General features: G+C 39.0%; 2 protein-coding genes and 1 long non-coding RNA gene across 5 annotated transcripts; all 3 read right to left on the bottom strand.

Annotated features, from left to right (window-relative positions):
• Positions 1-1,186: 1,186 nt before the first annotated feature.
• Positions 1,187-5,787, bottom strand: LOC135237344 (sialic acid-binding Ig-like lectin 11). Its single transcript, XM_064304433.1, has 5 exons — positions 5,563-5,787; positions 5,172-5,468; positions 4,574-4,661; positions 4,305-4,374; positions 1,187-2,753 (listed from the first exon to the last, which is right to left on the bottom strand). The coding sequence occupies exons 1-5, from the start codon at positions 5,693-5,695 to the stop codon at positions 2,136-2,138; spliced, it is 1,206 nt and encodes a 401-aa protein (XP_064160503.1). The 5' UTR covers positions 5,696-5,787; the 3' UTR covers positions 1,187-2,135.
• A 964-nt stretch (positions 5,788-6,751) lies between these two features.
• LOC135237328 (B-cell receptor CD22-like) lies at positions 6,752-12,296 on the bottom strand. 3 transcript variants are annotated; one of them, XM_064304420.1, is made up of 6 exons: positions 11,114-12,296; positions 10,034-10,574; positions 9,249-9,605; positions 8,592-8,903; positions 8,041-8,310; positions 6,752-7,071 (listed from the first exon to the last, which is right to left on the bottom strand). In XM_064304420.1, the coding sequence occupies exons 2-6, from the start codon at positions 10,077-10,079 to the stop codon at positions 6,767-6,769; spliced, it is 1,290 nt and encodes a 429-aa protein (XP_064160490.1). In that variant the 5' UTR covers positions 10,080-10,574; positions 11,114-12,296; the 3' UTR covers positions 6,752-6,766. The 3 variants fall into 3 exon arrangements, with proteins under 3 accessions (XP_064160490.1, XP_064160482.1, XP_064160472.1); XM_064304412.1 differs by having other exon boundaries at positions 12,243-12,294; XM_064304402.1 differs by having other exon boundaries at positions 10,034-12,296.
• Positions 12,297-13,357: 1,061 nt separating this feature from the next.
• LOC135237406 (uncharacterized) lies at positions 13,358-16,760 on the bottom strand. The gene is made up of 4 exons (XR_010324816.1): positions 15,515-16,760; positions 15,292-15,310; positions 14,255-14,326; positions 13,358-13,439 (listed from the first exon to the last, which is right to left on the bottom strand). It is a non-coding gene; the product is annotated as an uncharacterized LOC135237406 (long non-coding RNA).
• Positions 16,761-17,676: the final 916 nt, after the last annotated feature.

The following is a 17,676-nucleotide window of genomic DNA, read 5'->3' as shown; positions in this document are numbered from 1 at the left end:
CACTGTAATTTTACTGTAATTATTTTTGTTCCTGTGAGTTTACAGTAACATTGTATTGATTACTGTACTGTAATTCTACTTTTCTTTGTGTTTTTTTTTTGTTTTTGTAAAAATCTGCAATGGCAAAAAAAAAAAGCTGTATATATATTTTTCTGAAGCCTTTCTATTTTTGTGTTCATTGACATTTTAGTAGATGTACTGTACTGGAACAATCTTTCACAGAAGCCTGTATGAGAAAATTAAAAAGGTATACAAAGTACTAAAGACAGCAGTGTTTTGTATGAAGTACATCAGTGTGTTGTTGTTGCTTTGAAAGAGTAATTCAAATGGTGCATTTTGTTGCAAAAATGTCATTTTGAAAAAGGATTGTTAGATTTTGATTGCAGAGTTTCATTTTGACGTAGAAGTGAAATGTTTATCTCCAAGTGACATCAGTCATAAAACATTTGTGTCTCTGCTGAACGTGTGAGGGTCTGATTGATTTCCCTCTGGTTCATCATCAGATTGCCCGTCTGTCTCCGGTTACTTGCTTTTAAAAAGGCATGGTTTGCCATTTTACCGGGGAGACTCTTCGAATTTGCTCTGTACTTTTGGATTGTGATCATTTAGTTGATAATGCTTGTTTGACCTCATTTTAATTTCTTGCCTAGCCCTACTACTTTGTCTGCCCAGTGGATTCTAGAAGGTGCTTGACCCCATTTTCTCCAGTCCTACCCTAACTCTCGTTTAGTCCCTTTATTCGCTGTATAGGGTGTGATCCCAGCTGGATAAGGATTCCTTCCCCTGGGATACCATTTTTGTAATTTTACTTTGTTGTTTTCCTTTGTTATTTTTGAAGGTTAATCTGGGTGGAATTTTACATTTCCATGGGGGCGAGATAAATAATATGCATGCTAAATAACAATAACAATAATAATAAAAAAAATAATAATAATAATAACAATAATAATAATAATGTCCAATGTGTCATGTGCTCACTTTGAACTGGTGCTCTAATAATGCTTTTTCAGGCTCAGTTGTTTTAATTTTTTTTAATTTGAAGAAAGTGATCTCCAGGTTGGTCTTCATTCTTTTAACAACATGCAAGGCAAACAGGATGCAAGGCAAACTGTAGACTACTTAGGCATACCTCCATTTTATTAAATGCTGAAATGAGTTGGCTTATCAAAAAAAAGAAGAACGAACAAACAACTTAAATACTTTATTCAGCAAACAAGATAGTGACCACACAGTTAGAGAAATGTATGAATTAACTCGATATAGCACTTTTTCCCCCAGGCTAGCTCCCTTCTCTTTTCTGAGGGAGAACTATAATATTCATCTAAAATAGTAAAAAGTGTAAAAGGTACACAATCCTCAAAATGATCAAGAGAATGAGGGGTCTGGATCTGTTTGATTTACATGAAGTTGTGTTTTGCGCAAAGAAAGTCTAAATTTTTAATGCTAATTTGGAGGGGGGTCTCCACAGCATAGGAAGGGTGTAGCATAACAACATCAAAATCAGTAGTTGGCAAGCCTGTGAAATGGCACTGAGGCTGGTTTTTGAAATGGCGGATATGCCAATGTTCAATGTTCATCTCTGTTTACTATTGGAGTGCTGACCAATGCGAGCACACCCTGAGCGTGGCATTGTTGCTGCACGTTCCAGCGATGACCTGAAGAAAGACATTAAGAAACAGACACAAGTATCGGCTGCTCCATGCTGGGATTCCCACTGCCCCAACAGCAACAACTCATCTCCCACTGTGAGGATTCAAGCTGCACCTCTTCCTGCTGGTCACCAGAGGGTGACATAACCATCACTCTGATTATGAGATTGCGTGTTCACCTGTTAGCAATTCGAGAGTTAATAAATCACAACACTTATTCTACCTTAGTTGCTTTGCTTCTCACTCTGTCTTGAGCCCATTAGCCTGCTGCTCTGTGCTGGCTTCTGATTGGGTGCTCTCTGAGCATTATTCACAGCCTGGAGTATTTCGTATTTCCTGGAGTAGCTCACTTAGTTTTCTGTACACTAATCTCCTGATTAAAATCTCTGCTATTTTTTTTGCAACTCCATCCAAGTCTGTAAAGCAATATCTTGGCATTATGAGAGTGCAGCAAGGTGTGATGAGTTGGCCTATCTCCATGGTGACTTATTTGGGCTTCCTGACCTCAGCGTACTCACTCTCCTCCGTTCCCTTTCCGTTACCCTCCGTCAGGGAGCTCATGACTTCCACGTAAATGTCCTCCTGGCCTCCTGCTGAGTTCTCCTCCTGGCGCTGCTCCTCCTGCTCCTCCTCTGCAGCAGGGTTCCCGGGCAGCTGCTGCAGTCCCTGCCGTGCCCTCTTAGTGGGCCTGGAGCGGCAGATGTTCCCGTAGGTGGCCTCCTCCGTGGGCTTAGGGTTGACGGAGGCCTGTGGGCTCAGATTCGGCCGAGACTCTTCTTCCTTCTCGCTCCCTGCCTCGGCCCACTCCCTCTCTGTGCCCAGCTCAGCTTGGCCCTCCTTCTCCACCTGCTCCTGCACCTCCTCACCTTCTTCCTCTCCTCCTTCTCTCTCTTCCCTGGATTTGTGTCGGATCACGGCGTAGTCGTATGGCCGCTTGGAAATGCCCCGGACGATGCCTGTTCCGTGTTCCCCACCTGTGCCGTGAAGTTTGGAGAAATCCACGGTGGCATAGTGCAGGGCGGCCTCGTCCCCCTTTTCCACCACACCCGCGCCCGACAGCATGGTCTTGTTGACGTAGATCGATTCCTCATCTTGAGCGGCCGTCTGATCAAGAGGTCAAAAGAAAGAGAACGGTGCGAATTTGCGAAACGTCAACATTGGGACACAGCCATTTGAAGAAAACGACAGGGCAGCTGCAAAAACTGTGTTGAGAAACAGCCAGAGAATAAGGAAGAGATGTCATCTTTAAGATTCTTCACTCACAAAGTTAAGAAAAATAATGTCTCCCAATGCCTATGAAAACAAAACTAAAAGAAAACTGTCCTGCTTCACAGTATTAATTCATTCTTGCATTCATAATGAATGTAAAAAACAAAACCTTGTTGTGATACATTTCATTTTCATCTAATGGTAAAGCTATGAGCATGTGGAGTATCAACATTTTAAATATCATTCACACTGACTAATTCTGCCATTTTTACAGGTCAACAAATATCTTTTCTGTAAATTAAAGAAATTAGTTAAAGCTCTTTGAAATATTAATTAATTCATCCATGTATGAAATCAATTTGTTGTGTTCCTTTTATTATTATTATTCCTATTTATACATACACATTTTTTTGCATTGTATAAAATTATTCCGAAATAATTATGGTGTTAATGTGTTACCTGTGTTATAAAGTGCTCGTTACTTGTGGTACTTATAAAGGTATCGGTTACAGTTATAATCTAATATATCATTGCATAATTAATCATTAAATAATAGGCGAAACATGACTGTGCTAGGATACAGAGACAACATTTAGTTATTTCTCTTTTTCTCTGCTCTTTCTTAACACTTTTGATATTCGGTCAAAAACCTCCTTCCTCCTTCTCTCCCTCGTGCATTTCCTCTTCCTCTTTCACCCAGTGCAGTAGCCTGGCTCGAGTGGAGTACAGTAACATTATCAAACCGCAATCGCTGTCAGAGCTCTTGAGAACTACACTTTCTTGAAAAAGTTTAAGGCACAGAGACAGTGACTGTGCCACCAGTTTCCCATCCTGACTGGATTATCAGAAGAATACACTCAGATGAAAGTTTGAAAATGAACATACGCAAACCCCAGCAAAAATGTATACATTTTAACCAACTTTAACCAAGTTTAACCAAAAAATTTAAGTTTATATAATAAGCATAACAAAACAAAAAACAATACATATATTACAATTTTACTTGTGATATTTTATCAAATTATTTTTGGTATGTCTTATTAGAATTAAAACACTGTGTAGCTCCCCAATAGAAATTTGTTAGGCATACATTTCCCTGGCAAATACCATGGCAAGCACTTAAAATGCTTCTTATACATAAGATAAAACCTGTCTGTGGTTTATAGATGATCAGCTCTAGCTGTTTGTGTACTTTTAGATACATACCATTAGGTGCGGCTGTCTTGTTTAGTTAATGCTTTCAGACGTGGAAAGAAAGATCTCTGGTGAATGTCTCTAAAAAGTAAGTGTATGGTGTGTGTATGTGTGCACATGAATGTGTACGTGTGTGTATATGTGTGTGTGTGTGTGCGTGTGTGGGTGTGTGCGTGCGTGTGTATGTGTGTGTGTGTAGGTGTGTGTGTGTGTGTGTAGGTGTGTGTGTGTGTGTGTTTGTCTCAGACTTACCCCATCTGTCAGTATGAGCCCTTCGCTGTCCTTCATTCTACTTCCAGAACACTGGCTGTGTCTCTTCTTCCTGGGAATAGCACACAGATTAGCACACTTGGAGTTTTGGAGGCATGTTCTGGATGTGGGACAGGGACACATCTACATGAGCTCAGTTTAAAAATGATGACCGCAGCAGTGGGGTTGAGTAATATCACACAATAACATGGAATTACAGTGAAATTTCCCTTTACACTGACACTGACTTTATAGGCCCCAGTTTCTCTTACTTTAGAATGTGCTGCATTATGAGACATATCATCATCATGGCACCAGCACCGGCAGCTGCAGCAATCAGCAGTGAGATAATGCCAAAACCTGCATGAAGGATATGTCAGTTACATACCAAAAAACAGACTTCAAAAATTATATGTACATGTTCACCCAATTACAGAGACACAGCCTGCAAAATTTATAGCATTCTTTCCATTCTCTCTAAGATAATACATGCATTATTACTTTAGTAAATATCCACTAATAAATGAATGAACTTATGAATTACTGAAATAATTATTCAACCATGTATGCATTTGAAGAATGGTATTGTGTGGAACATAAAAATTGTTGTATTCTAGAACCTGCCGCTCAAAAGCTGAATGTATTCCAAAAACAAAATGGAACAAAATACATTTTGAGTGGGATATAAAATGAACCCCTGCCCACCAATACAATGACCTAAAAATAATGTCACTTGCAGGAGGAAAAGAAGAAAACACATTAGCACAGTTACAGCGTCATCAACAGTACTTTTATAAACCCTTAAATAAAACTATATTAGTGTATGATGTATAAATATGTTAAAAAAGAGAAATGTGTGCTTCCATTTACCGGAGTGTTGCTGTGGAGACGGGAGGTGGAGCTGGAGGCTGGAGGAGCCGAGAGTGTTGGTGCTGACGCAGAGGAGAGTGGGCGTGTCTCCCTGTGATTGGCGCATGGTGAGGGAGCTCCTCAGAACTGTGTTCCCCAGCTGCTCCTCCCTGATGACTCTGTCAGTGGAGTTAGTGACCCGCAGTCCAGACACACGCCACTCCACACTGGGAGAGGGATTCCCACGGCTCTCACAGGAGCAGCTGATCTCTGCTGCAGTTCTGCTGCAGCTCCCAGAGCCAGAGATCTGAGGCATGTCTGAACACGGGATCCACAGTTACTAATATGACAGCTGCACACATATAACAATAATATGATTTATACAATTATATAATAGATGCACTGAACATACATATCACATTCAGCTGTACAGTTGTTGAGTTGTCCTTGCCATGGTCATTCTGTACTTCACAGTAGTACTGTTCACTGCCACTGGACTCAGTCACATTGAAGGTGAGATTCTGTCCAGTTCCTACAGCGTTCATCTCTGTCCCATTCACTTTATACCAGGTGTAGTCCTGCACTGCTGGGTTGGCATTACTGCTGCAGGTCAGAGTCACAGAGCTGCCCTCTAACAGTGAACCAGAGGGGCTGACTGACACTGAGGTGTTCTTAGGCGGATCTGAAATAAAAATATTTGTCCTTTAAAACTCAATGCAGCAAGCTTTCCTATTGCTAATGAAAAATCAACAGTTTATGAAAAAAGCACAACCAATTGCAAGTGCATTGAGACATTACACTGAAAATAAATTGTACTTGTAAAATGGAGCTAAAAATAAACTGCCCATAAAATTGTCATATTTCATTCTTTAAGCACGATCAAAATGACCTTGTAATTTATGGAGAAACACAACTAATTGACATTGCTAGACCCATACTGCCAAAAAATGGTTTCTACTGTTTTTTGTTGTTGTCATGTACAAATAATGGAAAGGTGGAAAAATCATTAGATTTAGATTTTTGGAAGGAAGTTGGCCTTTTAACTCATTTTATATATATTTTGTTCGAGGGCATTTAGCAGACATCCTTATCCAGAGCAAGTTACTCAACGTTGGCTTTTTTACATTGTACCTATTTATATATCTGGATAAATACTGAAGCAGTTGAGTAAGTGCACTCATCAAGGGTGCAATGCAGTGCCCCGCACATGAATCAAACCCGCAGCCTTTAGTTTGCAAGACCAGTACTTTACCCATTATACTGAACTACCACCTGCAATTTAACATAATCGAGAAAATCCCAAAAAAATTATTGTGCTTTCTGCCTGATGTGACTCCTCTGAGAAACAACTTGATGAGCCAATCTGGCTTTCCAGGCTGGAGGTCTAATGGTTAAAAGCACTGCTTTTATATCTGTTTCTCTGCTACATTCTTTCCCCACTCATTTTCAACTCCTAATCTATGCTCAAAATACAAATGTGATAAAATAATAAAAGATGGTGAATCTGACTTCCTTGAACACCAACATCCACACAATATACAGTACATGTAAATCTTTCTGAGGGACTAACATTTTAATTTATATAAATAAAATTTTTCATTAAAAAAAAAGAACTGTCAAGAACGTATGTGTGACATAATAGCAAACTTACAATCAAGTTCCAGTTGTACAGTTGTTGATTTCTCTTTTCCATGTTCATTCTGTGCTTCACAGTAGTACTGTTCACTGCCACTGGACTCAGTCACATTGAAGGTGAGATTCTGTCCAGTTCCTACAGCGTTCATCTCTGTCCCATTCACTTTATACCAGGTGTAGTCCTGCACTGCTGGGTTGGCATTACTGCTGCAGGTCAGAGTCACAGAGCTGCCCTCTAACAGTGAACCAGAGGGGCTGACTGACACTGAGGTGTTCTTAGGCGGATCTGAAATAAAAGTATTTGTCCTTTAAAACTCAATGCAGCAAGCTTTCCTATTGCTAATGAAAAATCAACAGTTTATGAAAAAAGCACAACCAATTGCAAGTGCATTGAGACATTACACTGAAAATAAATTGTACTTGTAAAATGGAGCTAAAAATAAACTGCCCAAGCATTGTCATATTTCGTTCCTTACGCACGATCAAAATTACCTTGTAATTTATGGAGAAACACAACTAATTGACATTGCTAGACCCATACTGCCAAAAAATGGTTTCTACTGTTTTTTGTTGTTGTCTTGTACTAATAATGGAAAGGTGGAAAAATCATTAGATTTAGATTTTAGGAGAAAAGTTGGCCTTTTAACTCATTTTATATATATTTTGTTCGAGGGCATTTAGCAGACATCCTTATCCAGAGCAAGTTACTCAACTTTGGCATTTTTACATTGTACCTATAGATATATCTGGATAAATACTGAAGCAGTTGAGTAAGTACACTCCTTAAGGGTACAATGCAGTGCCCCACCCATGAATCAAACCCGCAACCTTTAGTTCACAAGATCAGTTCATTACCCATTACACTGAACTACCACCTGGCAATTTAACATAATTGAGAAAATCCAAAAAAATAATTGTGCTTTCTGCCTGATGTGACTCCTCTGAGAAACATCTTGATGGACCAATCTGGCTTTCCAGGGCTGGAGGTCTAATGGTTAAAAGCACTGCTTTTATATCTGTTTCTCTGCTACATTCTTTCCCCACTCATTTTCAACTCCTAATCTATGCTCAAAATACAAATATGATAAAATAATAAAAGATGGTGAATCTGACTTTCTTGAACACCAACATCCACACAATATACAGTACATGTAAACCTTTCTGAGGAAATAACATTTTAATTTATATATTTTTAAAAAAAATTTCATTTAAAAGAACTTTCAAGAACATATGTGTGACATGATAGCAAACTTACAATCAAGTGCCAGTTGTACAGTTTTTGATTTATCTTTTCCATGTTCATTCTGTGCTTCACAGTAGTACTGTTCAGTGCCACTGGACTCAGTCACATTGAAGGTGAGATTCTGTCCAGTTCCTACAGTGTTCATCTCTGTCCCATTCACTTTATACCAGATGTAGTTCTGCACTGCTGGGTTGGCATTACTGCTGCAGGTCAGAGTCACAGAGCTGCCCGCTAACACTGATCCAGAGGGACTGACTGACACTGAGGTGTTCTTAGGAGCATCTAGCAGATGAAAATATGGCATGTGACGAGTAATGTAACATTTGATGCAATGTAATGGTAGAATACTTTTAAAGATAAGCATGACATCCAGTAAATGTACTATTTTTGATTTTTAATCATATCATTGCATTAATTGTCTTTATTTAATTATTTTGTTAATTCAGCATACTGACCATGCAGTGTAAAGCTAAAAAAAAGAAACTTATTATTATTATTATTATTATTATTATTACTATTATTCATAAGTTTAAGAGTAATACATTCAAATCCAACTCTCTTACATCGAACTCTGAGAATCATACTGGCCTTAGACGTCTTCTGAGTGTCTCGTTTTTGCAGTGTGTAAAGTGCCCTGCAGATGATCTTCTGCCTATGGTGGAGGTGGGAAGCAGTGAAGGTCAGAACAGAAGACACAGATTTGGTTCGATCCTCATTCTCTTGCAGTTGATCCAAACTGTCACTCAGCCTGGGGGTCCATGTCAGATTTGGGGGGAGTTTGGGACAGGGGGCTGCAGCAGAGCAGCTCAAGCTCACAGATGTCCCCTCCATCACCTCCACCTTCTCTGGGGTTAACTTGGGTTTGGGTGGAGAGTCTAGGAGACATGGAGACATGAGGACGGGTTACTGTCTGTCTCAGGATTGGGAACTCATGCAGAATTCAGCACAACCTAATATCAACATCAACAGTGTCTGACCAGCATACTCACTAATTCAACCTTAAAAAGGGACTAAGAACATTCGACTCCACCATGACGTACAATCCTTTCAAGTTTGTCAAATGTTTTCTGTCCCGTGCTCATAAACATTCTGCAATGCCAGACCTTTCATGTTTGAGACAATTACAATACATTTTGAAGTTGAGCGTTCTAGAGACTCTGATGTCTCCCCTATTATAGTTCAGGCACACACACACACAAAAACCAAATAAAGCAAGTTACCTGTGATATTAATTTGAACACTTTGTTCAAAATTCCATTTGAGTCTATTGTTGCATTCTAATCTGAATTTATAATGACCATGATAATTCATTGGAAGGTTCTCCAGGACTGTAGTGCAGTTTTTATGCAAGAGGTCTCCAGTGATCTTTCCATGCAGAGAGGATGCAGATTGGCTGCTGGAATCAAACACTATAGTTTCATCTTTTTTCCATTTTCCATTAACTGAAGATGGCTCCTGTAATAGATCTGAGTCATATTCAGATGGGATCTCAAATCTGCAGGGAATCAGGACACAGGATCCAATCAGAGCTTCAATACGCTGAGGCATCCGGACTGCCCAATCGCTGCCCAAGGCTCCTGCAACACAGACAAACCAGTTCTGTCACAGTATTACACTGGAGATCCTACAGCACAGAAAAATCACACTATACTGTACAAGCCTGGTTCATGTTAAAAATAGATTAACATAAATGCAACACTATGATGTCTAATGACTCATACCTGAAAACATCATAAGTATTATAAATACTTCCATTAAGCACATGGATATTTTCAAATGCTCTGACCACATAGTTGTGTGCATGACTGATTTTTGGGCACACTACAGTATATTCCTACATAATTACATATTCATTTTTGTACTAAGCAACTTTCATTTCTCTTAATTTTTTGCAATAAGAAATGAATGTTATTATTTGGTCAAATCACCATGAAAAGTCTGATTGTTTATGTCCTCTGTATTGTACCAATGAACATTCTATAACTCCACCCACACCAAACCCCACCTTGCAGCAGACAGCCAATGAGGATGAATCTCTCTGCTCCAATCATGTCTCAGCATTAGTGAGGAGCAGAGGCACTGGGTGGAGCTGATTTGGAGAACGAGAAACACACTCATCAGATGCACCAACAGACAGGCTGTTTGTGCAAACCTCCTATTCAGTCCTTTTATCAACCAGCAGCAGTGGGACTCACTGATTGGACAGATAGAATTATACCTGAATTTTATTTGTTCTGTTTAACTCCTGTTATTCTGAGTTATTCTGCCTTTTTATCTTGGAGATAAAATGCAATTACATGCAATTTTGGAAAGTTATTTGACCACGCTGCCCATGAAGTAAATGCACTTTGTGCATGTAAGGAAGGCCTGCAATAACTTAACCAGCATAACTACACATTATTTACAGAATGAATGGACAGCAGCAAATGCTTTCTTTATTTGCCTGCATGCAGTTGGTCTGTTTGTCGTACCTGATTTTCTGTGTCAGTGAAAACTCCAATGCAACATGTGAGACACTGGAGTCCGATCTTCAGTATTCCAGGGCACTGTATTGTGGGTAAGAGTGCAGTCCATTAGTACTGTCAACATTCTGTACACAGGAATGCATGAATATACCAACATGATTGCCTACGTAGCACACAAGGTCATTTCGACAATAAGCGTACTGTGTTTCCGTGCTGATGGGAGAACAGGCTCATACACTAGAGTGGCGGTATAACCGCTGTGCTAGTTCAGTGCTGTGGTCAGCGCAACATCCTCTTCTGCCAGAACCCTGGGTTTGAAGTCTGTCAGATCCGTCATTACACTTTGTGTCGCTTTTTTCTTTATTTTGCACAATAAGACAAGCTGCTCGACATAAATACAATGAAATAAATGGCTAAATCATTCAAACAAAACAAGTTGAGAAGGGATTTAGAGTAGGGGGAGTGGGGTGCAGGGAAATCTTAATTTCTCTTTTTTCCTTTTTCTTATTTATTCTCAGTTTCTGAGGTGAAATTCACACAACCACACAACCGCTGTAACTGGCCTAACTAACACTTATGTTGGTCATTTTGGAGGATTTGACCGGAGGTACTATGCTTACGTCCCGTTGGGTGATCAGGCTGAATGTACTCATGTTCTCCTGATGTAAAAGTGCAGTCATGATGAAGGTACTGTAATAATTCAGAACGTGAACAGAGCAGCAGCCAAAATCATTGGCCGTGATTACATGTAATCTTTCAAAATTAGTTGCATGACAGATAAAACCATGAACAGCCTGTTCAGTCAAACCCATGAAATCTCTTTTTACAGCTGCTCCCTTATGGCTGAAGCACCAGACCTCATTGGTCTAGGAGAGTGCACTTCCTGTGTGGCTCATTTCCTGAAGCTATTTGCAAGTGTGGCTTCTCGGTACCAACACTTCGGCCCTGCCTAACAGTTGCTATTAGGAATGGCGTTTTATCGTTTATATAGTCCAAAGCATCAAACAATATTGAATTTATCAACAGATTATACTGTATGTGTATGTACTGTATGCATGTATATTGGCAAGACATCTGTTAAGAAATAATTTTGTATTATTTCATTGTTGACTAGAATATGTGAGCAAGCACAAAGTCCTTTCAACTCCATTTCATATGGCTGTAATGTTTTAATTGCTCATTTATATCTAAGGACCAAGGACTTTTTCATTAGTGAATAAGCTTTCCCTACATGTCCATGAAAGTACAGGCTTGATTTTATCTAATTTGTATATATATACAACTGTAGCAACTCAGCACTTCTAGATAACACCAAAACAAACACTTTAATAAGACTATGGATAAAAAAGCAAAAAAAAAAAGAACTTTTTTAATTCACCATCCATCTTCAGTGAAATGTATGCACTATAAATAAACAATGAGTCATCATTATTAACATGACGTTGCCATGATATAGACTGTCATATACATCACTTCAGAAATACACGTTATACCACCTGAGTTGCAATTTCTGAAAATATATTGCGATATGTGAGACATACAGTGTTAAGAATTTTTTCTATCTTCAGCCAAAAAAACAAAATCATTGAGAGCCACAACGTATCCTGGGAAGCAATGATCATAAAACGTTTCCATTATTGAGACGATATATGAGCTTCAATTCTTTTACATGAAATGCTAATGACAGAGGTATAAAGACAATCTGTAGTTTGACTAAGCCAAGTGCTACACAGGTGGAAATATACTTACTGTAGAACAGAAGAATATCCCGTCTGTCCCTCTACTGCACACTGACCCTCAGCCTGCAGAGCACAAGTATAAATGCACACAAAAGAGGAAGTGCTCATATGTGTGAAACATGCTCGAAACGGGAGGCTGTGAATATTATTTGTACATATGTGGCAATGTGACATTTGCACTTTTGTACGAAAAAACTACTGAGCTTCAACTTTTTCTCTGTCTTAGTACAATAATATGAATATGCTTAAATGCCAACTCAGTAACAGAGTCTGTCTTTACAGCTTATTTAGAATAAGCAAATAAGCATTAATGTCCAACACACAAACAGTCAGCACAGAAACATCCAAAGGAGATTGGAAAAAAGAAGAGGCACTGCACAAGGATGCAAAGATTTATTTAATCTTTATTTAACCAAGAACACCCCATTCAGATTGATATCTCTTTTGCAAGGCAGACCTGACATATAATACAGAGTTATCCAATGAGACAGTTCACAATGAAGTTGCAAACATCAACTAGGCAGTGAGACAGTAGAATAACAGAAATTACAGGGCAGGGGTTTAAAGTAGGAGCATATTTCACTGAGTCATGAATTACATGTCTGAAATCAGCAATTGGTATTAGTTTTTCTCCTTTACGATTTTTAGCAGACTGTTCCAACCATAAGATGCAGAATAAGTGAAACCCAGCTTTCCATATTCAGAAGAGGGACTAGGGACTTTTTAAAAACGTATCACATCCCTAGAGCACAATGTAACATTCTTTGAAAATACATTCAAAAGATGCAAATTTGACTTGGTGTTCTCAAAAACAGATAGCAGCCAAATTTACACAACAAGCTACGGTGTACAGTCATTAAAGCACAAGTATTACAAGGAAAGTGTAAAGTACAGTGTACAAACATAGTGATTCTGCAAAAAGAATGAAAAATGAGGATAAACCGAACTTCTTTTATCCAGGATAAAAACTAAACATCTCTGTATGTCATAAAAATGGTCTTAGGACACATAGATAGAAGTGACCCTCCACATTCAGTGTTTTTTTTTGTTTGTTTTTAAAACAAAAATAAATCAGCTTTAAACGAAACACAACATGCTCACATTTTTAATTAGCCCCTGAATCTGGTCTGTTTCCATCTTCAGGGTTCTGGTAGTTATCGTTCTCTTCTTGTGAAGTCACAGTGTCATTCTGATGCTTGTTTTTTACCTAACATATACAGCACACACACACACACACACATGCACACGCTCATGATTATTTAAAGGAACACCTTAGTGCACAAAATGGCATAGTCTCAGGGCAGTGCCTATGTTCATATCAAGAGGAAAATGTGGAAAGACAAACTGTTTTTTATTACAAAATTAACTCTGCATAAATTCGTGAAATTAAAAAAATATTTCCAATTATGTACGCATTCTTTGAATTTTAACAGTGGAGCCACATATCCTCCGACGAGAAGCCAATTTGTAATCGCCTCTCTTCACTGTCAATGAGAGACAATTCTTTGCCTCTGCAAGGCATGATGGGATAGCTAGCGACAAGAGGTAAGAAAACAAAGTGACCAGTGGGATGAGGAACATGGTGTGATAACCAATCAGATTAAAGATCTGACTTGTATATTATCCCCCATTAAAAATTTTATAATGCTCGCAAGCGATCGATTGTGGGAGGTGAGAGTGATGCCAAGTGAACTTGTTGGAGGATCAGTGGATTCAGCCTTAGTCTGGAGGCTTCACTGTGATGGCTTAAGACTTCCATTTTTTGAAAAGAACAAAAGGCTTCTGCATCAACATTAAGGGCAAGAAAATAGCATTTTAGCCCTTCAGCTGAGTCTGTGAGGTTTTCTCCTCTGTTTGGACTGAGTGATTAAAGACAGATGCAGATCTCATCCTGTCTTTACTACACGCATCTCTGATACTGAGGGAATCTGCATACATTTCATTTTCATAAATATGAGTTTTCATAAATATGAGCATAGTGGCGCCCCCTGGTGTTTTTTTCTCTGTATCACACTTGCTCACCTGCAGCACGTCATAGTCAGGGCTGATGTTGGGGAGCTGCAGACTGGCATATGTGTCCCCGTCCCTCCCTCCCTTTAAAGGAAAAGACACACAGATGGTGTGAATGTAAAACAGAGGTGAAATCAGGCTGAGCTGCATACAGAAAAAAGTGGAAAGACAAAACTTTTTTTATTACAAAATGAGCTCTGCATAAACTCGTAAAATTAAAAAAATATTTCCAATTATGTATGCATTCTTTGAATTTCAACAGTGAAAGCACATAGCCTCCGATGAGAAGACAATTTATAATCGTCTCTCTTCATTGTCAATGAGAGACAATTCTTTAGTCTGCAAGGCATGTTGGGATAGGTAGCGACAAGAGGTAAGAAAACAAAGTGACCAGTGGGATGAGGAACATGGTGTGATAACCAATCAGATTAAAGATCCGACTTGTATATTATCCCCCATTTAAAATTTTTTAATGCCAGCATAGGACCCATTGTGGGAGGTGAGAATGATGCCAAGTGAACTTGTTGGAGGATCAGTGGATTCAACCTTAATCTGAACACTTCACTGTGATGGCTTAAGACTTCCATTTCTTGAAAAGAACAAAAGGCATCTGCATCAACATTAAAGGCAAGAAAATAGCATTTTAGCCCTTCAGCTGAGTCTGTGAGGTTTTCTCCTCTGCTTGGACTGAGTGATTAAAAACAAATACAGATCTCATCCTGTCTTTACTACACACATCTCTGATACTGAGGGAATCTGCATACATTTAATTTTCATAAATATGAGTTTTCATAAATATGAGTTTTCATAAATATGAGCGTAGTGGCGCCCCCTGGTGTATATTTCTCTGTATCACACTTGCTCACCTGCAGCACGTCATATTCAGGGCTCATGTTGGAAAGGTGCAGACTGGCATATGTGTCACCCTCCCTCACCCCCTTTAAAGGAAAAGACAACACAGATGGTGTGAATGTAAAATAGAGGTGAAATCAGGCTGAGCTGCAGAGTGTTTCAGAAGAGGAAGAGGAGGAAAGTATGGTGAGACTCACCTTCAGTCTTCTAGACAACCTGGAGACATGGAAATCAGAGTAGAGAGAGAATGTGTTATTGCCTCTGCTTATGCAGCATGTCTCTGCAAGCCACATGGATTTACTGAATGGGATAGTTTTAACTTTTAATATATTTTACTGAAAGCATAATTGCCTCTCAGTATCTGGTCAGAGACTATGGTAATGATATATTTTATCAGCAGTAAGATCAAGATGACTGTACCTTTTATTTTTGTGGATACAGAATCCAACAGTCAGCACATACAGACAAATCAGTCCTACGATTATAATATGTAACAGTGGATTGCAATGTAATTCTGAAAAAAAGAATAAAAATAACAAATCAGTCATGATGGTTGGACCTCATTCATGCCTAAAAGACTTAATGAAAGACATCATCAGACATTACTTGTTTATAGATATCCAGCAGTTAAAAAGTTGTTTTTTTTTATAATGAGGGTAAGAACTGTATCTCCTAATTTTAAACTATTCATAACAATCTGAGTACTCTGCCCCTCCAATTCTATTTAATCAATTTCAGGTCTTGCAGATTCTGGATAAACAACTTCATACAAAACCAGAATAAAGGAAGTTCATTGACTGTGTCAAATAATATGGAAACAAAGTCATAGACATAGGCCTACATAATTGTAAGCCATAGTGAATTAAACAACACATCTCCACTGGATTAGTCTGGGTGCAGTAAAATGTTGGTAAGACTTTAATGAGCTGTCTGTCTGAATGGCAGTAATAGGCGTTGCATTATATTTATAACAGAAGAAGAAACACAACTAATTGCCATTGCTAAAACATAGTTTGTACTGGTTTTTTTGTTGTACAAATAATGGAAAGGTGGAAAAATCATTAGATTTAGATTTTTGGAATGAAGTTGGCCTGTCAAATCATTTTATATATATTTTGTTCTAGGGCATTTAGCAGACATCCTTATCCAGAGCAAGTTACTCAACTTTGGCTTTTTTACATTGTACCTATTTATATATCTGGATAAATACTGAATCAGTTGAGTAAGCGCACTGCTCAAGGACGCAATGCAGTGCCCCGCCCATGAATCAAACCTGCAACCTTTAGTTTGCAAGACCAGTTCATTACCCATTATATTGAACTACCACCTGGCAATTTAACATAATCGAGAAAATCCAAAAAAATAATTGTGCTTTCTGCCTGATGTGACTCCTCTGAGAAACAACTTGATGTGCTAATCTGGCTTTCTAGTGTTGGAGGTCTAATGGTAAAAAGCACTGCATTCATATCTGTTGCTGTGGAAAAAACAGTCAAAGAGTAAGAGCAGAGGGTGATTGGTGATTGGAGAGCACAGACAACTAGGGTGACAATGAATCACAGACATTCGCTGTGACTGTGGGTCACAGACCATAGTGGTGAATCACAGACACTCCAACAGTAAATCACAAATTGATAACAGCCATAGGCTGAGTATTCACAATGCGCTGGGACTCTAAATACAGCACTCACACAGGACGTCTACACGGAGAGCACTGGGACTCTAAATACAGCACTCACACAGGACGTATACACGGAGAGCACTGGGACTCTAAATACAGCACTCACACAGCATGTCTACACGGAGAGCACTGGGACTCTAAATACAGCACTCACACAGGACGTCTACACGGAGAGCACTGGGACTCTAAATACAGCACTCACACAGCATGTCTACACGGAGAGCACTGGGACTCTAAATTAATAAGTTAATCAATCAGAACTTACTTAATCAACGGTTAATCAATCGTCTTTTACAAGGTTTTTCATGTTTTTTTGGACTATACTACTGTAAATATTTACTGTTCACTATGGTTAAAGGGGCTAGTGCTAAACAAACAAAATAAACTGGTTGCATGCCTTAATCAACAACTAGCTACACACTAACGGTAGGATTTCAGTTTACCCACAGCACACGCAGTCAAACTGAATCCATTTTGTTTCCTGCCGGATCTATAGAGCACCCCAGATTTGGTGGCTCATATTCAATAAAAGCACCACATACCAGATTTGGCTTTTCAGTCATCTGCTTTTTTCAGGAACTAATTGACAGCAGGTAAAACTTTGTGGGACATACAGGGACACGAGGTCATACTCAATGGGTGTCACATATGGGACATGACATTTTTGGCACGTACAGGGCAGCCCTGGACAGACATGACAGGTTGCCATTTTTTCGTAATAAATGTATCATGCAGAACACAAGGGATATTAGCTGCACACTGTGTATTGCTAATGGGGATCCTAAATAAATAAATAAACAAATAAATGGAGAAGAAAGCTTTCTGTAAACTATGGGAAAAAATGCACAGAGACTGGATCAACAGCATTGTGGGTAATTCAGATATCAGTCATGTGTAAAACGTA

This window comes from Anguilla rostrata, chromosome 1 (genome assembly GCF_018555375.3).
Source record: "Anguilla rostrata isolate EN2019 chromosome 1, ASM1855537v3, whole genome shotgun sequence".
NCBI classification, from domain to species: domain Eukaryota; kingdom Metazoa; phylum Chordata; class Actinopteri; order Anguilliformes; family Anguillidae; genus Anguilla; species Anguilla rostrata.
This window is presented reverse-complemented; position numbering and strand designations above follow the sequence as displayed.

Bases quoted from the DNA above. Each gene is read 5' to 3' on its own strand.
- LOC135237344 (XM_064304433.1), bottom strand. From the start codon at position 5,695: ATGAACGCTGTAGGAACTGGACAGAATCTCACCTTCAATGTGACTGAG. The intron at 4,375-4,573 runs GTAAGAGAAACT...TGCTATTCCCAG, and splicing joins ATAATGCAGCACATTCTAAA to GAAGAAGAGACACAGCCAGT. The intron at 2,754-4,304 runs GTAAGTCTGAGA...CCTCTTGATCAG, and splicing joins GGCTCATACTGACAGATGGG to ACGGCCGCTCAAGATGAGGA.
- LOC135237328 (XM_064304402.1), bottom strand. From the start codon at position 10,079: ATGATTGGAGCAGAGAGATTCATCCTCATTGGCTGTCTGCTGCAAG. The intron at 9,606-10,033 runs GTGGGGTTTGGT...TCTGTGTTGCAG, and splicing joins CATTGGCTGTCTGCTGCAAG to GAGCCTTGGGCAGCGATTGG. The intron at 8,904-9,248 runs GTAACTTGCTTT...CATGTCTCCTAG, and splicing joins TGTTCAAATTAATATCACAG to ACTCTCCACCCAAACCCAAG.